The sequence below is a fragment of the Lithobates pipiens genome, unplaced genomic scaffold, assembly GCF_037356315.1.
Source record: "Lithobates pipiens isolate NorthernLeopardFrog02 unplaced genomic scaffold, aLitPip1_a1.2 Scaffold_19, whole genome shotgun sequence".
Classification (NCBI taxonomy): domain Eukaryota; kingdom Metazoa; phylum Chordata; class Amphibia; order Anura; family Ranidae; genus Lithobates; species Lithobates pipiens.
The window spans coordinates 406,814,571-406,840,852 of NW_027507764.1; the positions used below are offsets into that span (position 1 = coordinate 406,814,571).

The 26,282-nt window shown below is 45.2% G+C and overlaps 1 protein-coding gene across 1 annotated transcript in view; it reads right to left on the bottom strand.

Moving 5' to 3' along the window:
• The window catches only part of TWSG1 (twisted gastrulation BMP signaling modulator 1), a 71,179-nt gene extending 47,550 nt beyond the window's left edge, over nt 1–23,629 (bottom strand). The window contains exons 1-2 of the mRNA XM_077492454.1: nt 23,456–23,629; nt 7,979–8,137 (exon numbers count right to left, since the gene is read on the bottom strand). Of these exons, the coding sequence (XP_077348580.1) occupies nt 7,979–8,101 (123 nt within the window). The 5' untranslated portion in view covers nt 8,102–8,137; nt 23,456–23,629. The remainder of the gene's footprint in view (nt 1–7,978; nt 8,138–23,455) is intronic.
• Between the last annotated feature and the right edge of the window lie 2,653 nt (nt 23,630–26,282).

The window sequence follows — 26,282 nt, forward strand, 5'->3', positions numbered from 1 at the left end:
ACCGCAGTGTCTGTTAAACTTAATACTGTAAACAGCTGTATTAAGGCTTGAACACATAACTACTGACAAATAGCTCTAGGGCATTTTCCTTTTCTAAAGAGAAAGTTAACATTATGCATGCTTCTCTAAAGATCCACATTCTGGAAGACATCTTTCATTCTTTATTAACTTTCTCTGGTTCTCCAAATGTAAGCATTTATGTTTTATCAGAACTGAAAAAAAGAAAATATATATATATATATATATATATATATATATATATATATATATATTAATAATAATAATTAATCCCAAAATCAACTGGAAAACAGTTAGGTACCTGGTAACTCTTTTTCTAAGAAGTCTTCCAGGGCAGCAATCGAGAGATAGGCTGCTCCTTCGTGCAACAGGAAACACATTTGTCCACCATTATAAATGTATTAGTCTCACCTGTGTGCCTCAGTAGTATTAAAACACCAAAGGAACTCTCAGTAAGCCAATGCGTCCCCAAAATACCTGGCATCATCACTTAGGGTGGGAACTAGTGCTACCCTTGAAGGCTTCTTAGGGGAAAAAAAAAAAAAAAAAAAAAAAAAAGTTACCAGGTACCCAACTCTGTTTTCTTCAATCGTCTTCCAGGGCAGCAGAATGAATCAAGCAATACTTACTAGGGTGGGGATAAGACCTGGAGCACCTTGCGACCAATGTCTGGTCTTGACAGCTGGTCGATGCGTTAGTGCCTCGCGAAGGTACTGAAGCTCCGGAGTTGACCCTGCCTTTTCTGCGACCAAGGTTGCCCAGGCTTTGACCCCACTTGGGGGGCAAGGTTTTGTGCCCAATAGGCCCACCATATGGCAAGGTTTAGCCATCTGGCCATCATGCTTCTCGATGCCTGCTTTGCCTTATTGACTCTTGCATGGAGGACAAAAGACATGGTAGTTCTTTGCCAGCCCTTTGTTTTTTCTCGAGATAAGCTATGAGTATTACGTCTAGCATGTTCTTTGTGTCTTTTCTGATAGCCATCGAGTTAGGAGGACATGGGATAACCACGTTCTGCAGCCTGTGGAAGGTTGAAGAGACACCCGCTCAGTAACCAAGCCGAAAGCTTCTCGGGTTTGCGATTCTGGCAAACAGATCTACCTCGGGCACTCTCCAGCTGGTTTCAATGCTCTCCACGCTTCCTCTACAGCTTTTAAAATTCCCTCATATACTAGGAGGCACCCATTCTAGGGTACTGGTGACTGTGGTGATCCTCACAGGGTTGGCTTGCATCCATCTGCACCCCTTGGCGTAACAGATCGGATTGAGCCACCACTGAAGAGAGATTGTTTGACCAACCGAGGGACAGGAATGGACATCTCTAAAGATGATGGATCACCATCCCACAGGTCAAAATGTGATTCTGTAGAGGCCTCATGTGGAGCTGTGCCAAAGTGATGGCTGGGATTGAGGACATCAGTCCTAGCACTGCCTCGTTCTTTTCTTCCGTCTGGAAGGTTTTGGTTACTCTGGCATCTAGCACATAATCCAATGTATACCACCTCTGGCTTGGGGTTAGCTGCAATTTTTCTGTATTTACTATCCACCCCAGGTTTTATGGATAGGAAATACTTGCACAGAGGTTGTTTTCTAGGTTCTTTGCTGTATCTGCAAAGAACAGAAGATTGTCTAGGTATATCGCGCCTACGCCCTGCTGTCTCAGGCCCTTTATGGCTTCTGCTATAATCTTTGAGAAAATTATGGGCGCAGAAGAGATGCAAAAAAGGCAAAGATGTGTACTGCAGATGCAGGGTGGCCACCAGCCCCAGGATCATGAACCTTAAGTATCTGATGACTTTTCTTTATAGGTACATGCAAGTACGCCTCTTGCAAGTCTATTGTGGTCATGCATATCCCTGCTCTTCTGTTGAGTGGCTTCCTTGTTAAAGCGGAAGTAAACCCATCCATAAAACAGTCTCATTTCCGGGGCATGCCGGAAATGTAACACTCCCATTGGTTGTGCTCTCAAACTGTTAAACCATCCAATGGCTGGTGTCATGACTGATCACATGTGCAGCATCATGGTAGTTTTATATTAAAACAGAGGCAAAGATGGCAGCTTCCTTGGCTGAAAACGATAGGGGGGTTTACTTACACTTTAAATCTCCTGGGATGATGAAAGGACGCCTTCCCCTTCTTTTCTTGCTTGGGGGAACCCTTTGTTCTTCGCTGCGGTCCTGTCCAGGACCGTTTACAGGTCTGGCCCAAACAGGAAATTTCTTGTGAATGGGATCCTACACAGCCTATTCTTTGAGGCGATGTCCCCTCCCATGACTTTCAGCCACAGGGCTCTCCTCACTAAGGCTGTGGCCCTAGAAGATATCTTACTTACTATTTCAGCCAAGGCATCCGCTAGGAAAACTGCCACGCTGGTTATTCTGGGAATAGTCCTCCCTAATTCTTCCCTTGACGTGTCTCCTAGCAACTCTTGCAGTTGTTGAGACAGCCAGCTAACAGGGTGTGAGCTGTGCAGGTGGAATCTATTGCCGCCCCTGTTTCCCATGCTCCGCATGATCAAAAGCCAAGTCAGAGTTGTTTGCGACTCACGAGGGAGGCATCCACTTTGGGACATTTCACCCAAGTCTTGGCATCTTCCTCTGCAAATGGTCCTCAAGTCGCATCAAAACGTGATCAAAAATAGTGCAGGCACCACTTTAAAGTCGCGCAGATATGAATGTTACTCATTGGAAGTCACGGGGTATGCCTTGTGATGCGGCCCTGCAGTCCCAAGTCGCATTGGCAAATCACACCAGATGAGATGAGCCATTTTATTTCTGCATTTTTGACATGGTGGCTTTTTTCCCACTCTGGGAAAAACTGGTGATCACAAGAGGTGCATGCCTTGCTCTGGTCTGCGCCCTTTTTTTTCTCTGGGGCCTTTGCCTGCAAGTAAGCACAAAAGGGCCCGAGTAAGGTTGGCGGTGTACAATGCTATTGTACAGTTTGTAGTGAAGTAAAGACAGGTGTGACTCCAGAGTGCTCTGGTTTACCTTGGAGCTGTCCTGACATGTAGGATCTGCAGGGCAGAGTGGGGAAGCGTCCGACCTGGTCAGCCACCAGGATCTTCTGCTTAGAGAGCCCTTTCTGCTTCCTGCTCCAGCCCTGGACCCAGCTGACCCCGTGCGGGTGGTGGTCACACCTGCCACATCCTCCCCGGCATCATCCTTCCTGAGTTTCCAATAGGGAGGGGAGCATTAAAAGGCCTTTTCGTTTTTTTAAATGTGCACTACAACCGGCCGGAAGTGATGTCACCAGAAGCCACTCACTCACTCTAATGCTTGCCCTGGAGGCCCCAGCCTCCACCAAGATAGCCACTGATTGGACCGCGTGACCGGGAAATGATGCATCAAGCGTCATCTTGCTACACCGCAAATGAGTGGATTTTGCGGAGAGGTCTGTGGGATGCAAGCAGAATACAATCAGTGGGCAGGGGGGGGGGGGGGGTCGGTGGCCAGGTTGCCTGCACAGCGAAGGAACCTCTAAAGCCATGGTCATCAACCCTGGCCTCACGGCCCATTAACAGGCCAGGTTTTACGTACTATATCAGGAAGATGCAGACTAGAATACTGCAATCACTGAGCAGCAAATGATATCACCTGCGATGTACTTCAACTATCCTGCAAACCTGGCCTGTTAGTGGGCCCTAAGGACAGGGTTGATGACCACTGCTCTAAAGAACCTGGAGTGCAGTTGCTCAGCTGAATGGCCCTCCACCATCGAGGAGCAGTATCTGTGGGGAAAAATGCAGGCGGCATGTAATGCAGCTGGGGGGATAGTTGCATACCCCTCTGTAGGGGCGAAACTTGAGGCTCAGATTGCTGCCCCTGCATGCCCTCCCAAGGCCCCTTGAGCTGAATGGGCTTCTGGTCAGGGAGTCCTTTGCACAGAAACTGAATAAAATAACAAACGTTTGCAGCTCCTGTGGGTCCGGAGGAAACACAAAACTACTGAGGCACACAGGTATAAATTTATAATGGTGGACTAATGCGTTTCCTGTTGCAGGAAGGAAGGAGGAGCCTCTCTCTCTCAGATGCTGCCCTGGAACACGATTGAAGAAAAATTCAAAGAAGAGCAGCAGAAGACATTCTCTAATTTTCAAACAGATAACATTACACCAGTGGAGTTGCCCCTGATCCATTTTAGAATAAAAAAATATATAATACATGCACATTTTCCTGTGTGTTATCCCTTTCAAGTGCAGAAAAATACCTGTTGATGTAACAGAAATGCACTTAACATATTTTTGTTGTGCGCTGACAACACACAGCATTTTTGTGGATTGAAAAGAGTCAGCCCTCCCAACTGTTACTAAATGTTAAAATTCCTGCCACTGGCCTCATCTCCACAACATAGCCCAAGATAAGAACTGGAAGGGCCAATTACACTCACCGAGATAACACAGGAAGCATGCACAGGACAGCTCTGTATTTCTTATGCAGGCATGATTTATTGGACTTATTGAACAGATATAAGAAAATGCTTTCTATCTTTAACAGACCAAAATAAAGTAAAATATAAAAGTTAATTGTTGGGGTTTTTACCATCACAGAATGCAAATAGGATGATCACGATTAGTTATCAAACAGAACAATTGTACAAATCTTTTTTACGGTTATGGCGGCTTATAAACAATATTCACATATACTGGGTTTTACAAGCAACTGTTTCTATTTGCTACATCACTACTCCGATCTCCACATATCACCCAAACCATTCTCTTGGTTCTTCCCAAGACCTTTTGCTCTCTAGCTCCCTTGTCGCCTCCTCACATGCTACTCTCCAGGACTTTTCCAGAGCCTCTCAAATCCTCTGGAACTCACTACCCCAATCGGACTTGTTAGCTCCTACTCAATCCATTTTTAGGCAAACCCTGAAAACTCATCTCTTCAGGGAAGTCTATCATGCTTTTAGCTAACAACCAAATCTTCTACTTACCACATCAGTTCATCCCATACAGTTACTGCCTTTTGTTTCACCAGCTCCTTCACATTAGATTGTAAGTTTGCAGGAGCAGTTCCCTTCCAACCCTCTTGTATTGAATTGTACTGTTGCAGCATTGTCTCCCTTTACATTGTAAAGCACTGCTCAAACTGTTGGAGCTATATAAATCCTGTATAATAATAAATTCTCTATAATAGTTAATTTTAGTTAATGGTTAATTTTAAATGAGAACCCCTGCTGTTGGGGACCTCAAGGTGGGGTGGTGGGAGAATTTTGTTGGGGTTAAAATAGCAGTTTGTAAATCATGTCAAAATTTTAATAAAATCGATTAGATAAAAAAAAAAAAAAAAAAAAATGCATTTCCGGTCAGTATTTTGCACCGATGCGCACAAATATGAATACATTTTCCCTAGAAAGGTATTGTACATGCAAATGTGCATATTCGCACAAAACACACCATAATGTCCTTTCACCATCTCTGACCAAGCAGTTTAAATAAACTTTACCCTTATACAAATTACGAAATATGTTGTGGTGCATATAACTTTTTTTTTTTTTTTTTTTTTTTTTTAAACAAAATAGGGGGGGGGGGGGGGGGATGGAGAGTTCAATGAGAAATTGTCAATCAGTACTAACATTTTTTCATCTTGATTTTACATTGTCTGGCCAATGCTAGACACTTAAAGAGGAAGTAAACCCTAATGGGTTTACTTCCTCTTAGATTCCCTGCAAAAGTAAAGCATGATGGACTACTATGCACCGCATAGCAGTCCATTATGTGTCACTTACCTGACACAGGAGCCAGCCATGTCACCGCTGTCCCCTGTAGTTCGGAGCATCCATCTTCTCTGTGGGCCTCGCTGCTCCGCCGCTGTCATTCGACGAAGCCGCGATGACGTCACTCCCACGCATGCGCACGGGAGCCGCCACTTGTGGCATATTAGCGATGACAGCGGCGCACTCAGTGCGCCGCTGTCTACGGCGCATGCGGCGTAGACAGCGGTGCCTGTATTTTGGCAAAACACTGCTATACACCGCTCCTAAAGTGCCCCAGAGATGCTGCTTGCAGGATTTTTTTTTTTTTACATCCTGCCAGTGCACCGCTCCAGTGTGAAAGCATCGGGCTTGTAAAGCACCTTTTTAACCCTTAATTCGGCCGCAGCACTCGGGCTCACACTGGAGTGACAGGAGGGGTGCTTTGCAGGTGCCATTTTTAGCACTATAGCGTCTGTAAAGCGCCTCAGTGTGAAAGTAGTCTTACAGGTAAAGCTATAAAAGGCATAACTGGCTACTAACAAAAGCCACAAGACTTTATCATGGTCTAAAAACATGGAGATGTTTTTCACATGCTGTTGGTTGGAATACCAAGTCAAATGGTAGCCCTGCATAAATAAGCAAGTTTCAGCCCTCAGAAGACCATTCTGGTTTTGACAGCAATGATTAGGAAAAAAACTAAGCAACCTACAAATAAGGACATTGTTACTTAGTTGTACCTGGTGCCATTGGCGCTCCAAGCACAGTCCTTCATAACCCTGTACACCCAATACTAATCCAGTTGCCCGGTGGATTCAGAGGCAGCATGAACACAACTATTTTGCATGGTTGCCAAAAATGTTCCTGCTGTAAAAGTTTGGATGTATGTCATGCGGCATAAGTGAAAGTTTGGTTCTGATAACTGCAGAATCACTGGGATTGATAATTACAAAAAAACAAAAAAAAACAAACACACAACAAACACACACACGGGAGGGAAAGGAGTTTCCTGTTCCCATGGCAATACGACTATCTTTAAAATCGGTATTTAACCTAAAAGCACAAACTTATTTTGCAGTATTGCTGCTTACCACTTCTTAGATGTGATGGATGCATTTTTAAGGCTCTCTTTCCTTTATTTTACCTGATGATTTAGCCAGTACGTTGTTTTTTGGACAAAGCAAGCTGTCCTGCAGATGTAGCAGTTAAAGGGTTGAGACAAACCATTTAACACCGACATGGGTGCTTATAATGTTCAGCTTTTATGTAAAACCCTTTTTGCTGTAACGGCTTGAAAAGTGCTAGCTGGAGTTTGGCTTCAATTTGTTAGTGTAACAAAATATGCTAGTACATCTAAGACTCCCCTCCTCCCCAGACTGAAAATGCTGCTGTCCAAAAAGGTGTCTCTGTTGCTCATTGTAGGCACTCTAATACAGGGGTTATAAAGGGGGGGAAAAAGAAAAATACAGCCAGCACATGTAATGATTAGTAAGGTACAATGTATTACATTTGTGGCTTTGGTTTTAGTACAGTTTGAGAGCAAAAATGACAGCTAAACTCAGACTGGTTGCATTCGGCAACATTTCCCCTTTATAGCCAACCTAAAAAACACAAATTATATATACTCCCCCCACACCTCTCTATTTTCACTTCTTGTAATCTTGTATTGCCCGTCTCTTCAAGGCTACACATTTCTCCACTGAACTATGGAAGAAAACCTGGTTGTCACACAGACTAGAGCGCATATGATGTCTATTATCTCCATTAAATGGCGGAGTGATGGGACTTAGGCCATACACGATGCAACGATGGCTGAAGCCATCCCCACCGGGAGAAGACGGTGATTATCCCTAGCAGCTATAGCAGCCGCTAGTGATAAATCGCAAGAGAAACCAGCAGGCTGGCTGTTCCCAAGTTGATCGACTGATCAATTTGGTACATTCAGCCTGCCCATACACGGTTCAAATCTCGGCCGGTTCAACAGGAAATATTTGGAACGTGTATGGCTGGCCTAATGGAAATTTAAGAGATGCCTTCTTTTCCACCTCACAGAAGTGACAAGTACACTGCTTTTGTAGCCCAATCAATCAACAAAAAAAATAAATAAATGCAGCCACCACATTTGAGGACTGGTAATCTGCAAAATATAAAAGTTTTGTTTTAGGGTTTTGATATGCTTTAAAAATAGAAGACAATCATATTGCACCAATACAGTCCATTCTACAGAACCATTACCTAAGCATTCCAGTAAAGGTCTTTACCATACCTGAATTAAGCATTTGCTGACATCACTTGCGCAGAGGGCTTTATTGCAGCACTGTACTGGCAAAAGCCAAGAAATACACAAGACAATGGCTAATGCGGGGATGGGAAAGTGATACGACTTCATTCTTTACAAGAAATATAGGAAGTGTTCTTGGGAAAGCTGGAAATAAAGCACACCAAACAGAATACAAAAGTTAGCATACATAATTTCATGAATGCAATCAAAATATTACAGCGCCAGAGTTGTGTAATAAGACCATAAACTGAATAAGACACATTACAAAAGGCTACATGAAATAATGTTCACAAATTATGCAATCAATAAAATCATCAGCTAACGATAATTAAGGTCATCAAGTGCGCAGTAATGAGCACAGTGTGTAATATATATATATATATATATATATATATATATATATATATATATATATATATATATATATATATATATATAATGATTTGACCAATGCAAGATTTTTTTTTTTTTTAAATCTAAAAAGGTGCGCCTATACATACTAAAATGCCCTCAGACTTGCCAATATCAATTACTAATACTTTTTTTTACTGTAGACCTGTGAAAGTAATATTTACAGTAGCGATTATTTGCTCTTTATGTACTATAAAGGGCTCATTTTAGTTTTTTAACCCCATTGTTACTGGCCGATTAATCGATGATGAAAATAGTAATCAATTAATTTCATAATTAGTTGTTCCGGCCCTACTGTAATGATTACAGTGCCTCTTTACATTACGGTGCCCCCAGCAATCACAACCCCCATCAGAGCGCCCCTATTCCTCTATTTCACACTGCCACCTTTTGATCGCTGCCTCCCCTGCACAGTCCTACCTTCGGCAGGGCAGAGGCAGTTATCAGCCCGTAGGTCCTCTACAGTGTCTTCTGCCTGCCCTCTGTATGGGCAAGACAGTTCCTGAGCTGTAGGCACCATGAATAAACTACAAGCTTGCTGATCAGCGCCCTCACAGTTCATTAACACTGCAACTCCATCTGCCCTGGTGGAAGATAAGACTTGTAGTTTATTTACAGGTTCCTGTGAATGAATGACGTGGCTGTGTAGGCAGAGAAGATTTCCCCCCGTCACACAGGAAGGGAACTCTGGCAGCAGGTGCAAATGCTCCTAATAGGTGAGCTTATCCTTTTCATTGTAGGGGTCGCCACCCCCGGACGGGTACTGGGCTGTACAGGAGGTGACAGGGGCCGCAGTCCAGACAGGACTATCACGAACTGCAGTTGCCACTCGGCTCCTGCTGTGCGGCCATGCCACTTAGCGTGGGCGTTTTCTCCTGGGTTTCCCTACCCACCGACCATGTCATCCTATCAGCAGGGTAGAGGGCAGGAGGAGAGAAATCTGGACAGAGGGTGGGAGCTGCACAATTTATGTTAACAAGTAGGTAATTACCCACTTGTTAATATGAAGAGACTCCCGTTCTCTGTCCCAAAATGCAGCTCCTCCTGCCCCCTAGCCTGTTGAAAGGATGACATGGCCGGTGGGGAGGGAGACCCAGGAGAAAACGCACACACCAAGTGACATGGCCGCACAGCAGGAGGAGAGTGGCAACTGCAGTCCGCGATAGTCCTGTCTGGACCGCAGTCCCCGTCACCTCCTGCTGTACAGCCCAGTACCAGTCTGGGATTTGGGGACCCCTGCATTAAAAAGGATAAGTTCATCTTTAGGAGCATGTCCCTTGGCACCTGCCGCCAGAGAACCCCTCTGTGTGACAGGGGGAAATCTTTGCCTACACAGCCACATCATTCACAGGAACCTGTAAATAAACTACAAGTCCTATCTTCCACCGCGGCAGATGGAGTTGTAGTATTTGTGAGGCGCTGATCAACAAGCTCGTAGTTTATTCATGGTGTCTACAGTTCAGGAACTGTCTTGCCCATACAGAGGGGCAGGCACACAGCTCTAGGCATTGTGTGCAGGAGTCTGGCATTGCACCAGCTATCTACTGATTGGATTGGATGACAGGCAACCAATATGCCAAGGTACATTAACTACGCTAACAAAAAACAAAAAATAAAATAAAAAAACACATCAAAATGTATTTAGTGGTGAAATTCCAAGTATCACTATCCTTTCAGCTCTATAAGCCAAACACTGTAGAGCTTAAGAAGCTGCATTACAACAATCAGAAATATCTGTGTCTTAGGTTTCATTATTACATAATAAGCTTGGCTTTTGAAGCCGCTGTTAATTTACAGAGCTGGCAAAAGCAGAATGCAAATCTTTTCATTAGTAGAGGTTTATCCTATTCCAAGATAAGATAAGCAGAAAACATTTCACTTGAAGACTGATGGCTGCCTAATTAACAGGTTTCATTTTGGGCCTATTATTATATGGGTTTACGGGAAGTGTGTAAACTTCAGGACTTTTATCCGCTACGGTAAAATACACACTAAAGGATCTACAAACTTCTATTTATAATGTCTGAGAGGGAGAGGCACACACCCACACACACTATATCTCTGTGCCCCTTTTCAGAAGATTTCACCTCACTTTCTGTCCCAATGACAATTGGATTTTGAACATTTTAGGTTGTTGTGGAAACAAGCCTTGGTGACACCCTTTTCCCCCATAATAACTCTTACAGGAGTGAAATTCCCTTCCTAGGTCGAAGCCACGGCCTCGCCTAAAAACTCCTGCCCGCAGCACCTCAAGACCGGCACGGTGTCAGCATCAGTACTGATGGAGAAAAATAAAAATCAATTTGCTGAAATGTTGAATATATTTGACCTCTCAACTCGATTCAAAATTTAAAGAGATTTTTTTTTGATCGCCTGTATCCATCTATATATATCTATATCCACACACACAGTATCCTCACAAAAGTGGAGTATACCCTTAAGTGAAAATGTCCAAATTGGGCCCAATTAGCTATTTTCCCTCCCCAATGTCATGTGACTCATTAGTGTTACATGGTCTCATGTGTGACTGGGGAACAGGTGTGTTAAATTTGGCGTTATCGCTCTCACTCTCTCATACTGGTCACTAGAAGTTCAACATGGTACCTCATGGCAAAGAACTCTCTGAGGATCTGAAAAAAAGAATTGTTGCTCTACATAAAGATGGCCTAGGTTATAGGAAGTCTGCCAAGACCCTGAAACTGAGCTGCAGCATGGTGGTCAAGACCATACAGTGGTTTAAAGGTACGGGTTCCACTCAGAACAGGCCTCACCATGGTCGACCAAAGAAGTTAAGTGCAAATGCTCAGCATCATATCTGAAGGTTGTCTTTGGGAAATAGACGTACGATTACTGCCAGCATTGCTGCAGAGGTTGAAGGGGTGAGGGGTCAGCCTATCAGTGCTCAGACCATACGCCACACACTGAAACAAATTGGTCTGCATGGCTGTCATCCCAGAAGGAAGCAAAATAAGGACATGAATTACTGGAACCATGTCCCGTGGTCTGATGAGACCAAGATGAACTCGGTTCAGATAGTGTCAAGCGTGTGTGGTGCCAACCAGGTGAGGAGTGCAAAGACAAGTGTGTCTTGCCGACAGTCAAACATGGTGGTGGGAGTGTCATGGTCTGGGGCTGCCTGAGTGCTGCCAGCACTGGGGAGCTACAGTTCATTGAGGGAACCATGAATACCAATATGTGCTGTGACATACTGAAGCAGAGCTTGATCCGCCTCGCAGTATTCCAACATAACAACCCCAAACACACCTCTTAGCTCTTGTACACACGGTCGGACATTCCGACGGAAAATGTCTGATCGGACCGTGTTGTCGGATAATCTGACTGTGTGTGGGCTCCATCGGACTGTTTCCATCGGAATATCCCAAGGACAAATTTTAGAGCTGGGCTATAAAACTTTCCGACAACATGATCCGATCGGACTTTGTCCGATTTTGTGTAGAGAATTCCGATCGGACAAAGTGCCACGCATGCTCAGATCAAATTCCTAGACCAAAGGTATTGGCTACTAGCCTGAACGTAGTCCTGTCGTAACGAAATAACGTCATCACGTTCTGACCGATCGGATTTTCCGACAACTTTGTTCCGACCGTGTGTATGCAACACAAGTTTCAGACAAAATCCGACGGATTTTGTTGTCGGAACATCCGACCGTGTGTACAAGGGCTAAGACAACCACTGCCTTGCTAAAGAAGCAGAGCGTAAAAGGTGATGGACTGACCATGCACGTCTCCAGACCTAAACCCTATTGAGAATCTGTGGGGCATCCTCAAACGGAAGATGGAGGAGTGCAAGGTCTCCAACATCCACCAGCTCCGTAATGTTGTCATGGAGGAGTGGAAGAGGACTCCAGTGGCAACCTGTGAAACTCTGGTGAACTCCATGACCGAGAGGGTTAAGGCAGTGCTGGAACATAATGGTGGCCACACATAATATTGACACTTTGGACAATTTCACTGAGGGGGGTGTACTCACTTTTGTTTCCAGCGGTTTAGACATTAATAGCTGTGTGTTGCGTTATTTTGAGGGGACAGCAAATGTACACGGATGCTCTACACTCACTACTCACTTTTGTGATTGTGTATATAATATATCTCTCACACACCTGCCTGTTCACAATCCCCTGTAGAACATCTGCTGAGCTGCACATGCTCAGTCTACATTCAGGCACACTGCCTGTGTGCCGGGGTGACTGCACTCCTGTGGTTGAGCGGGAGTGACATCTCGTTCCAGCCAATCAAGCGGCCAAAGACCAGTACCCGGAAGAGGCTGGTGAGAGCGGGTTCAGCAGGAACTGGACAAATTTCCATTTAACTATGGGCTGGCTGGTTGTAACAAACTAGCACAATCAGCCTGTTGCGTTTTTCATGTAATCACTACCAGCGGTTATAGCCACCAGCAGTGATCTTTGTTAGTGGAGTGCCAAAATTCAAAATTCCAGTGCTGAAATTGAAACCGAAAGTTCAAGATGCACTTGGCCGAATCCAGAAACTGAAATGGACAGTTTTTAAAAAAAATATTTTTAAATTTAATGTGACATTGAAGTCAATGGGAGGTAGCATAACATTATGGGCACCAAGCAGATACACCGATTTATCAGCGGCCAAAAATAGGGTTCTCTCTAATCTTTGTATTCTGATGGTGAAGAAAACTCCTGCTGTCAGAACACAATAACACAGTAGGAGGGCTTCTATGCAATTTTCACTTGATTCCTCCATCAACACCGACAGTGTTGATGGGGGAATCAAGTGAAAATTGCATAATCTATGGCCACCCTAAGGTAAATATTGTCTTTGTATTTGTCTTTAGCTCTACTGTAAGGCAGAGCACTCGGAGGGAGGTAAAACGTGACTCAATCACCTGATTTTACACCCCCATCCCAAGTGTAAATGAACCCTTATGGTGGGCATACATGCTTTGATAAATAATGTATTCAATTTCTAAACAATCTCTTGTGATAAAAATAACGGATCTATAGTGGACAACCCAAATCAATTGGTATGCTACACACAGGGAAGTGAAGTTAGATCAACAGCTGGAAGATACGATCATAAATTATCCATGGCATCTCTATTTCCAGCATGTAATCTCATAATCTGTTTGATCGAATTCATGACTAAAGTGACCCAGTGCTAACTGAGGCAAAACAATCCATGGATTTGCCATCAGTTTGGCTGAACCTGATCTAAAGCTGGCCATAGACAGATGGACTTTTGATCCATCTATGGCTGTAACCACTTGAGAGAAGTCACGTAATGATCAATTTCTCACCAATGCGAATGTTGGAAAACGTTCACTTGATCAGTGCCAGTGTTCTATCAGATTACCGCTACCCATCAGATTGTGCATAGGAAGTGACGTTCCGACCAAAAAATAGTTACTGCGCATGCGCAATGGGTTTCACACACTTCACGATCTTATGGGTAGCGGTATTGTGATAGAACACCCGTGTGGACATCTTACTACACCCAGCGAAGTCTTACATTTCAGAGAGATTTTAGCAATAAAGCGAGTGTATATAAATATGGTTTATCGATATCTGCAATGCTGTTTAAAAGGGGTCGTAAAGGTAAGTGTTTTTCTCACCTCAATACATCCTATGCATTAAGGTGAAAAAACACCTGTCAGTGATCGGCCCCCAGCCCCGTTTTACTTACCTGAACCCTCAAACTTGTCCCACGGGGATGAGCCTTTCTCTGCTAGGGGGTTCCCGGCTGTTGATTGGATAGATTGATAGCAGTGCAGCCATTGGCTCCCAATCAAGTCCAATGACGCGGCCAGCAGGGCCGAGTCCTGTATTTGGCATATGCCACCGCCGTGGCGTTGTCCGACTGGATCCTGACAAGACGTCCCTGCAGCCTCTGACCATGTGGAGAGGCACCGCCTGATCGCTCAAAGTTTCAGCTCGTTGAGCGGCAGGCGGGATTCTTCTTGGGCTGACTGTATGCCCCAAACTGCCCCCCCCCCCCCCCAACTCGTCAGGCTGGTGTCAGTTGTGATCACCGTCCAATGAAGAGGAAGGAACAACTTCCCGGACCGAAGGCCCGGCGACCTCAGCTACCAGAGCAGGGAATCCCTGACTAGCTGGCTCACCCGAATTTGACAATCCAGGGACAACAGAGATTTGTCCCTTTTGGACAGGATCTCCTTTTGCAAGACTCAAGTGTGGAATTGAGCATACGGTACCGCCTCGAAAGTAGCTACCATGAGACCCAGGACTTGTATGCAAAAAAAAGCAGCAACAACCATCTGTGGGACACCAACAACTTCACCGCACCTTGAAAAGTCTGCAGCTTGTCCAAAGAGAGAAAGACTCTCGCCTCCGAGGAGTGCAGAACCAAACTCGCGAAGAGTTTGCATAGTGATTACCACATCCTCCCTTATTTCTGAGGTGGAAGCTGCTCTCAGAAGAAGGTCGTCCAGGTAACCCACGATTGCGATCCCTCGCTGCTTTAGCAAAGCCAAAATTGGGGCTAGCACCTTGGTGAAGACCCTCATGCAGACGCCAGGCCAAAAGGAAGAGCTACAAATTGGCAGTGCTCGTTCCTGACTGCAAATCGCAGAAACCTGATGCTTGATCCATATGGGGACATGCAAGTATGCATCCTTGACGTCCAGGGATGCCAGAAAATCCCCCTGATGGAGTGCAGCGACCACGAAGCAAACTGATTCCATCCTGAACCTTTGTACCTTTCACAAAGCTGTTGAGCACCTTGAGGTCCAGGACCGGACAGACCCCTTCCTTCTTTGTAGTCCCAAACAGATTGGAGTAGAATCCCTGAAACCTTTGTGGCGTCGGTAAAGGTACCATCACCCTGCGCAGGTTGGAGGGGGGAAATCTGTTTGGCGCATAAGAAAGAAACGATCTTGTATCCTGATGAAACCAGTTCGCAGACCCACTGGTCAGAAAGTAGGGATGTCCACCGGGCTGCGAACTCCTGAAGGCGACCCCCCCACCCAAGATTCGGGGGGGGGGGGGATTCTGGGGCAAACCTTCATGCAGTAAGGTTTGCTCGCAGGCTTGTGAAACCAGGGACTCTTGTCCCTCAGCAGGCACCTCGTCTGTCTGGGAACGCTTACCTGCCAATCCGGGCAGACAAAAAAAAAAAAAAAATCCGCTTCTGAGCAGAAAAAGGAGGGCCCTTGCCTACAGCGTGGCTCCTTACCTTTTGTGGACTGTGGGATTAACGTATTCTTACCCCCCCTAAACATTCTTAATAATGTCATCCAGCGAGGCTCTAAATAGCCTCTCACCTTGGAAGGACAAGTCCACCAGTGCTTTCTTAGATACCTGGTCCGCAGACCAGAATTTTTCAGCCAAATCAGGTGACGTAGCACTACTGCTGATACTGAGGCTCTAGAGAGCAAGGGGGCCGTATCGAAGGCCGCATCACAGATATACTTAAGGCCCTGCACCAACTGATCCGCCAGCTCCACACAGACCGGGAAAGCCTGTTGGGCCATGGCTAACACAGGCCTCAATGCTGACCCCACCACCGTAAACATGGATTGGGCAACCGCCTCGGCCCTTCTGTCGGCAGGGTCCTTGAAAGCAGGAGTCCCTTCCATCGGAATCTTGGTTACCTTATTTAACCTGGATGGGGGGGGGGGGGTTCAACAATCGGAGGAGATGTCCATTTCTTCAGGAAACTCTCCTCAAAAGGGTAACGCACCGCCATGCGTTTCGGGACTGAAAAGGCCCGCTGCGGTTTTCCACACTCCTTGTAAATAAACTTATCAAAATAAGTTGGATAAGGAAACACCTTAGCCATGCGGGCCGGCTTGTGGGACCCGAAAGGGACCGACACCTCTGTAGATGCCCCCGCCATATCCTCCATCTAGCACCCACACGCCGCTTCCACCCTGGCAACAAAGGCCTCCAGGACTGTTGACAGAGCATCTGTAGGCACCGCAGGTGCAGGGGAACCAGTTGCAATAACAGGGATGTCTGGGGAAGAAGCGCCGGCTTCAGATGCCATGCTGACCCACACTCGCCTGTCACCACTTAGGGATCTAAGGCAAGTCACACAAAATGTCCACCCTCCTAGCTGCCACAGACTGAGGGGCCCGCGGCAGGACTCACCACCCTGACCCAGGTACTGCGCTGCTGCCCGCTCTCCCCTGTCATCCACGAGGTGTCTGTGTGAAAAGCGTGCTGTTCTAGAAGGAAACAAGCACCCAGCACTAGAGGCAAAACTACCTGAGGCTACTAGAAAATGGCCAATGGCTGCCTCAGCAAAAAAGTCTGAGGGAACAGAGAAAATGGCCACCAAACTTCTAGAAAATGTCTGAAAGGCAAAAACCGGCTGTGGCAGCGGCCTCCCCACATGTAAAACACTGCACAAACACCCCACCGTGGCCCAGAAACAGGGAAGAGGACGAGCAGCCCCCAACACCCAGAGCAGCCCCCTGCCAGGACCCAGAGCCCCCCTCCCCCGAGGACTCCCGGCCAGGTAAGTTCAACGCACCCCCACATGCCCAGTCACACAGTGGCCCATAGTATGGGGGGTCAGGCAGAGTAGAAAGGGAGAGTGAGAGACCCCCTATTCGACCTCCCAAGGAATGCCCAGCTGCTCCATCCTGCAGAGACAGGTGGAACCCTACTTACCCCTCCTGCAGGGACTGCTGGACGCATTCCACAGACAGACCCATCACCCGAGCAGTACAGGGTGGCTGTCGGCCACGGCACACTGACACAGACAGCAGTAGCCCGGTCATATGTGTGCCCCAGAGCATACAGCTCACTGGCCGCCCCTGGATTAGACGGGGCATGTCGTGGCCGACCCAGCGCATAGCTAGGGCCCGCTCACACTCGATGGCCAGGCTGGAGAGACTACCAGGATCTATATTATCCAGCCCAACTGTTGATTGTAGATCATAGGAATCAAAATGCTGAAAAAATAGAAAAAATTCCCAGGACCAATAGTCCCAATGGGAGCCAGGTCCTTCTCCTACACTAGGCAGGGGAAAAAAATAAAATAAAAAAATGAGCTGAGCTGTTGGATGAAGTGTGAGGGGTTATAGCCAGTAGGACTACCCCCTGGGCAGTACTTTGCAAGTGTTGCTGTTTAACACTTTCTGCCTATTCTTCTCCTAAAGTGGCAATATAATCCTAAGGTCAAGATGAAGATGCTGTTTCTGTCAATGAACAAAAGAGAAAAAAATAAAATAAAATAAAAATAAGTGACCTTTAGTGTCACTTTAACCACTTTGACCGGACCATTTTGCTGGTCAATGACCAGAGGTCTTTTTACAATTTGGCACTGCGCTGCTTTAACTGGTAATTGCGTGGTCATGCAATGTTGTACCCAAACAAAAAAAAAAATGATATTTTCTACTTTTTGTTATTAGAATAATCCAATAAACTCAATTTTAGTCATACATTTAGGCCAAAATGTATTCAGCCACATGTCTTTGGTAAAAAAAAAAGTCAATAACTGTATATTTATTGGTTTGCGCAAAAGTTGTCACATCTACAAACTAAGGTACGTTTTCTGGAATTTACACAGCTTTTAGTTTATGACTGCCTATCTCATTTCTTGAGGTGCTAAAATGGCAGGGCAGTACAAAACCCCCCCAAATGACCCCATTTTGGAAAGTAGACACCCTAAGGAAATTGATAAGAGGCATGTTGAGCCCATTGAATATTTAATTTTTTTGCCTCAAGCGATTGAATAATGACAAAAAAATTTTTTTTTTTTTTTTTTTTGACACAAAGTTGTCACTAAATGATATATTGCTCACATATGCCATGGTTATATGTGGAATTGTACCCCAAAATACATTCTGCTGCTTCTCCTGAGTACGGGGATACCACATGTGGTTGACTTTTTGGAAGCCTAGCCGCGTACGGGGCCCCGAAAACCAAGCACCGCCTTCAGGATTTCTAAGGGCATACATTTGTAATTTCACTCCTCACTACCCATCACAGTTTTGAAGGCCATAAAATGCCAAGATGGCACAAAACACCCACAAATGACCCCATTTTAGAAAGTAGACACCCCAAGCTATTTGCTGAGAGGCATGTTGAGTCCATGGAATATTTTATATTTTGCCACAAGTTGCGGGAATATTACAAACTTTTTTTTTCTCACAAAGTTGTCACTAAATGATATATTGCTCACACATGCCATGGGCATATGTGAAATGACACCCCAAAATAAATTCTGCTGCTTCTCCTGAGTACGGGGATACCACATTTGTGGGACTTTTTGGGGGCCTAGCCGCGTACGGGGCCCCGAAAACCAAGCACCGCCTTCAGGATTTCTAAGGGTGTAAATTTTTGAATTCACTACTCACTACCTATTGCAGTTTTGAAGGCCATAAAATGCCAAGATGGCACAAACCCCCCCCCCCCCCCATGACCCCATTTTGGAAAGTAGACACCCCTAAATTTAGGGGTACACTAGTGAGACTCACAGGTAAAAAAGCACCTAGGCTGTCAGCGACTGTATCAAAACGCTACAAAAAAAAACTGTTAGCAGGGATCAGGCCTGACGCTGCAGTTATGTGTGTTGTGTTTTGTAAGTGACAGTGATCGATCGATACTGCACTTGGGTGGGCTGGGCTGGGCTTGGCGGAGGGGCTAAACGCAGGTGCTAGCAGGTATCTGGGCTGATCCCGCTAACAATGCGTTTTGGGAAACCTAAACTGCTGGCGACGCTAATATAGATCTGATCAGATACTATATTACTAAGGGAGGTGTATGCTTTGCGCGTGGGTGTTAGCGGTACTGACACTAACCTGAGGCTGCCTGGGGTGACGCAGACCCTATCTGACCCTCAAACTTATATCACCCGCCGGGTGATCAGGGGGTTAAACCTTTATTAGGTAATAAATGGCGGGTGCCCTGAAACTATAAAAAAATAACTAACCAACCAGCATCACCTGTAACAGTTATATGGTGATCACTGGTGAAAGGGTTAACTAGGGGGCAATCAGGGGGCTTTATGCGGTAGTATATGGGGGTCCCTGGCGCTATAAAAAGCTGCGGCGAACCTAAATACCTACCTGCCTAACTAGCGTCACCTGTGACGCTAATACAGCGATCAGAAAAACGATCGCTTATTATGCTGGGTTCACACTGGAGCGATGCGGGAACGCCACGAATCCGCGGCGGGTTCCCGCATCACACTGCCCTATGCAAACTGCTGGGAGTGTCAGTGAAATTTTAATGACACCCCCAGATCAGTTCTCATATCGCAGTGCGATCTGCAAACTCGGACAGGAATCGGATCGCATGGTGTGAACACCCATGCGATCCGATTCTGCTGCGGACCAAAAAAAGGGTCCCGTGCGAGTTTGCGGCGGGTGCGATGCGAATTCAGCCATACAATCTGTATGGCTGAACTCGCATCGCACAGAGATCGGATGTGATTTGCACTGCAGTGCGGTGCGAATCACATCCGTTCTCATAAACCGCTGCAATGTGAACCCAGCCTTAGTGACACTTTTACATTACAGGAGAGGAAGTGATGTCATGCTGCACTTCCATTCGTCAGGAGCGATTGCGAGGGGGTGGCTATGAATGAATGGCCGCCCCCTCATCCCGGATCGCTCCTGAACGGATTCCGACCGCCGCTGACACCGGGGGGGGGGGCCCGATCGGGCCCCCCACCTGCGGGAAGGCAGGGACGTACAGGTACGCCCATATGCCTGCCCGTGCCATTCGGTCGACGTACATCGTCGTGAGGCGGTCGGCAACTGGTTATTGTGAAAGCCTACTCCCCTTCCACACTGGAGCGGTGCGGCCATTGGCGGTAAAGCGCCGCTATTTATAGCGTTGTTGTAGCTGCGGTATTCGGCCGCTATTGGGGCAGTTTTAACCCATGCTAGTGGTCGAAAAAGGGTTAAAACCGCCCACAAAGCGCCGCTGCAGCGGCGCTTTGCAGGCGGTATAGCCGCGCTGCCCCATTGATTTTCAATGGGTAGGAGCGGTTTAGGAGCGGTGAATACACCGCGCCTTCACCGCGCCAAAGATGCGGCTAGCAGGACTTTTTTCACCATCCTGCCAGCGCACCGCTCCAGTGTGAAAGCCCTCCGGCTTTCACACTGGAGAGAAAGGGGCTGTTTTTTTCAGGCGCCATTTTTAGCGCTGTAGCGCCTGAAAACTGCCTCGGTGTGAAAGGGGCCTAAAGGTTTAGCAACAATGCCTCCACCACCTTCAAAATGTAACATCAAAACAGCATCACAGATATCAATATACTATATTTATATATGCTCACTTTATTGCTGAAATTCAAGACGAGGCTGGGTGTACCAAGATGTCCGCATGGGTGTTCTATCAGAGTGAGTGTGAGTCAAAACAACTAATCAACTATGAAACTAATCGATTACTATTTTCATAATAGATTAATCAGGCAAGTAACATAATGGGGATAAAAAAAAAAAAAAAACAACGAAAATTAGCCCTTTATAGTACAAAAAGAGCAAACGATCGCTACTTTAAATAAAAAAAATTAACCCCCAACAGTAGCGATTCGCTCCTTTTGTACTATAAAGGGTTAATTTTAGTTTTTTTTTAATCCCATTATTTTACTAAACGTCTTAGGCCTGGTCCATTGCTCTATACATATAGGGCCAGTGAGCTAATGTACGGTCAGTTTTTAAACAATATATATAATAAGGTGTACCGATACACTTGTGTACCTTGAAGCTGTACCTTTATTGCACACTTAATATGTAATGTATTTTTGTTTATTATTTGCAGACTTTTAGACTTTTTTTTTACGTTCTGCAATAAATCGCATATAACCCCGATGAAGAGAAAGCAACTTTTGCAAATATTGAAATGCGTCGGTTACTTCTGCTGTCCTCACCGTTAGTTCAACAGATCTTGTGTGGTTATGGTCTGTATATTTGTTATTGTATTTGCATGTTTACTAGTTTCCAGAGTATCACAAGATGTTCTTTGTATTACGTATGTGTTCAATATTTTAAATATTTTCATTAAAAAGATATATATTTTTATACTCCTACATTTCATTAGCTACCTGGTCTATCTTAAAGTACTATTTAGAGGACATTTGTATTTCAATGGTTCACACCTATGTGTTTTTTGCAGAAACACACTACAGATCATTTAACATGGTTTCACATCTATGCTTTTTTTTTCCCAGTCTCTGTGTATTTGGAAAGGGTCAAGGACTTTTTTCAGAGCAAAACTATGCTTTTTTGGTTCAATATATTTTAATAAAGAAGCTGCAGAAAAGCATGTAGTGTGTTTTTGCAGCAATGTGTGTTTGTTTGTTTTCTTTTTTTTTTTATCCAACAATTTGCCCAAAAGGAAAAAAAAAAAAAAAAAAAAAAATGCAGATTACAGGAAAATCATGTTTGCAAAAATCAAAACGCACAGCAAAAACAGATCAAAAGCAAACTGCGTAAGTGTGCACTGTGCCTTATGCTGGCCACACCGATCAATTTTCAGATGAGAATATTCATACGAATTTTTTTTTACAGTCGCTGAATGAAAGCATGTCGTTTGAAAATTTCACTTGCTTTTAACATTCCGTTTTAAAATGACTGTAATTTCTAACAAAAACCACATACACTATCGAAAAATTAATTTGACCAAGACGTTTTCTATTATTTCTAAATTTGCACGTCACTGTGGTTGAAAACGAACGTCAATTTGACCGCACTAACGATTAGAAACTTGAACGAATGTTCTTAAAGTTACATTTTTTTTTTTTTTATTTATAGTTTTTAAAAGGAAGACATTGTTTTTGTATGGCCAGCATATAATATATTACAGTTCTTTTTGAAAATCTGCAAAACAGTCTTTAACATACTTTTTTTTCCCCCTTTAAATAAAAAAAATGAATGAATATTTGATCTCAGAATCTGATGAGATCTACCAGCTTCACCCTAGTATATACAGTATCTCTCTTCTGTCTGTTATTCTCAGAGTGGATTAGAGATTTGTTCCCTAACCATATAGGTGGTTATTAATATTTACCACTGCATATAGATATTTAAGAATAAGTTGCCTTTATGTTAAGCTTTACATATTAACTAAAATTATACACCACACTTTTTTAAGGTTATTAACCGATTCAATAAATCGGCCAACTAATAGATTATGAAAATAATCGTTAATTGCAGCCCTAAATATATATATATATATATATATATATATATATATATATATATACACACACACACACACACACACACACACACACACACCTGACTGATCAAAAAAACAAGAAAAAAAAAACAAAAACACCAAAACAAAAAACACACACACAACTGCTGCATCTATGGCCAGCTTTAACCAAGTCTAAAATGGACCAGATAGGATGTTATGGCTATGCGATTGCAGATTTGATCGAATTGCACACCGACTGACCACATAAAGCGCACATAGGGGGTTATTTACTAAAGGCAAATCCACTTTGCACTACAAGTGCAAACTACAAATGCAAAGAGCACATAAAATTGCACTTGGAAGTGCAGTTGCTGTAGATCCGAGGGGCACATGCAAGGACAATAAACAGCATTTTTTTATCTTGCACATGATTGGATGATAAAATCAGCAGAGCTTCCCCCTCATTACAGCTCTAACCCTCAGATTTACAGCGACTGCACTTCCAAGTGCACTTTGCAGTTGTAGTGCAAAGTGGATTTGCCTTTAGTAAATAACCCCCATAGTCTCCATAACACGATATAATGATATAAGAAGGGACACATTTCTGTATACTATAAGCACAGGTTGTAAAGCCCTCACAGATACAACACAGAGGGAGACCTGAGCAGGTCCTCTGCTGGGAAGGCATTCCTGGCTCCATGACTTGTATAGGAGAAGACTCCACTCGGCTCTCCCCTCACCACACCGGCCTCCCATACACAGCCGAGGAGAGCAATGTCCTGAGCTATGTGAGGGAGAGGTGAAGGTGGATACATCTCTGTAGGACTCAGGAATGTCCTCTGTCTCCACTGATAAGGACTGCTCAGTCGTACATTGTTGTCATACAAAAAGCCGTGTAATGTCCCCAGACACACATCCCAGCCGCCCTCCTCCTGTGTTGGTCTTACCAGAGGATGGGTTCCCTCCCGCCTTCACAGTGCTCCTCTCTGTACTGCTCGGAGCGCCTCTCTGTACTCCTTTCTGTACTGCTCGGAGCGCCTCTCTGTACTCAGCCTGCGTTCCTCTCAGTCCGTACTGCTCGGAGCTCCTAGGCTCTATGGCGTGTGGAGGAGAAGAGGAAGGAGGAGCAGGCACATCCCAGCCCCCAGAACACTCACAAAAACTTTTTCCACAGCACCTCCCTCCTAGTTTCCATCTCTAAACACGGACTGCTGCTTTTCCTCCTCCTCATACATCTCTCCTCCTCATACATGTCTCCACAGCTAGCACTGACTTTGTATGGCACCATTTCCACACACAACTCCATTCACAAAGCTTTATCTCCAATGTAACTAGAAGGGTCACTTCTTTTTGGAAGCTGAACACAGCTGCCATTTCTGGAAATAAGAATCCTGAGGCCTCATTCGTACAGTGTCTACATTCAATGTATCTAAAGGCAGCCGATAATGGGGCGAGTCAATCGCGCCCCCTCCCATTCACCACTGTGTATGTATGCTAGAGTTTTAGTGCACCTGGCTGGATGGCAATGAACACTGTGAGTGATACATGCGTTTAGGGCCCTATGTGCTCATATCTTCTGTGTTCTTGGCATTTATTCCTGGACACATAGGACCTTAAAGAGGAGTTCCACCCAAAAGTGGAAGCTCCGCTTATCTGCCTCTCCCCGGTGCAATATTTGGCCCCTTTTGAGGGGAGTGGATACCTGTTTTTGACAGGTACCCGTCACTCACTTTTGGGAGACCATGCTGCGGCGACCTTAGCCTTCCTCCGCTGCCAGGCCAGTTAGAAAAGCGCAGCGCGCACGCACAGTAGGGAACTGGCGGTGAAGCCGAATTCCCCTACTACGAATGGCGGCGGCAGCATCCGGGAGCTAAGCGGGAAATCAGCAGGGGTGCAAACATTGCAGGATCGATGGACAGGTAAGTGTTCTAACATTAAAAGTCAGCTGCTACGGTATTTTTAGCTAGTGACTTTTATTTTTTTTGTGTTGGGGTGGAACTCCTCTTTAACCACTTGAGGACCGCCGTATTGCCATTGTACGTCAGCACAATGGCACAGGCAGGCATAATCACGTACATCTACGTGATTGCCTTCCAGCGGGTGGGGGGTCCCATCGGACCCCCTCCCGCTGGTTACGGCGGTCCGATTCGGTCCAGGAGCGCTCCGTGATGAGGGGATGGCCGTTCGTTTTCGGCCACCCCCTCTGGATCGCTCCTGGCCAATGAGAAGCTTCCTCCCCTGTGTATTGTTTACACAGGAAGGAGGAAGTGATGTCATTCTCCTCGGGGCGGTCTTTTTGACCGGACTACGAGGAGAAGAGTAAAAGTAAGTCTGCACGAACACTACACTGACATGTAGGTATACACAGGCACACAAACCCCCCCCGATCCCCCCCCCGATCGCCCCCCGATCCCCCCCCGCCCCCCCTCCCCCCCCAGTCACAGTGTCACTGATTGCATTGATCATTTCTTTACTGATCAATGCATTCAGTGTCAGTTGTGACAGTAAAAACTGTCAGGACAGTTAGTGTTAGGTCCAGGGTAGCCCCCTATCACCCCCCAATAAAGATTTAACCCCCTGATTGCCCCTAGAGTTAACCCTTTCACCCCCTTTTGCCAGTGTCACTAAGCGATCATTTTTCTGATCGCTGCATGTGTCGCTAGTGTCGCTAGGTAGCTAGTTATTTTTTTAGGTTCACCGCCAGGTTTTTATATCGCTAGGTACCCCGATATACTACCCAATAATGTTTTTAACCCCCTGATTGCCGCTAGTTAACCCTTTCACCCCCTTTTGCCAGTGTCACTAAGCGATCGTTTTTCTGATCGCTGCATTAGTGTCGCTACAGTCGCTAGGTAGCTAGTTATTTTTTTAGGTTCACCGCCAGGTTTTTATAGCGCTAGGTACCCCGATATACTACCCAATAATGTTTTTAACCCCCTGATTGCCGCTAGTTAACCCTTTCACCCCCTTTTGCCAGTGTCACTAAGCGATCATTTTTCTGATCGCTGCATGTGTCGCTAGGTAGCTAGTTATTTTTTTAGGTTCACCGCCAGGTTTTTATATCGCTAGGTACCCCGATATACTACCCAATAATGTTTTTAACCCCCTGATTGCCGCTAGTTAACCCTTTCACCCCCTTTTGCCAGTGTCACTAAGCGATCGTTTTTCTGATCGCTGCATTAGTGTCGCTACAGTCGCTAGGTAGCTAGTTATTTTTTTAGGTTCACCGCCAGGTTTTTATAGCGCTAGGTACCCCGATATACTACCCAATAATGGTTTTAACCCCCTGATTTCCGCTAGTTAACCCTTTCACCCCCTTTTGCCAGTGTCACTAAGCGATCATTTTTCTGAACGCTGCATCAGTGTCGCTAGTGTCGCTAGGTAGCTAGTTAACTAGGCTCCCAAAAAGTCCCCCACATGTGGTATCCCCGTACTCGGGAGAAGCAGCAGAATTTATTTTGGGGTGTAATTTGACTTCTGCCCATAGCATGTGTGAGCAATATATCATTTAGTGACAACTTTGTGCAAAAAAAAAAAAAGTTTGTAATATTCCCGCAACTTTTGGCAAAATATAAAATATTCCATGGACTCAACATGCCTCTCAGTAAATAGCTTGGGGTGTCTACTTTCCAAAATGGGGTCATTTGGGGGGGTTTTGTGCTATTTTGGCATTTTATGGCCTTCGAAACTGTGATAGGTAGTGAGGAGTTAAATCAAAAATTTGCACCCTTAGAAATCCTGAAGGTGGTGATTGGTTTTCGGGGTGCCGTGCGC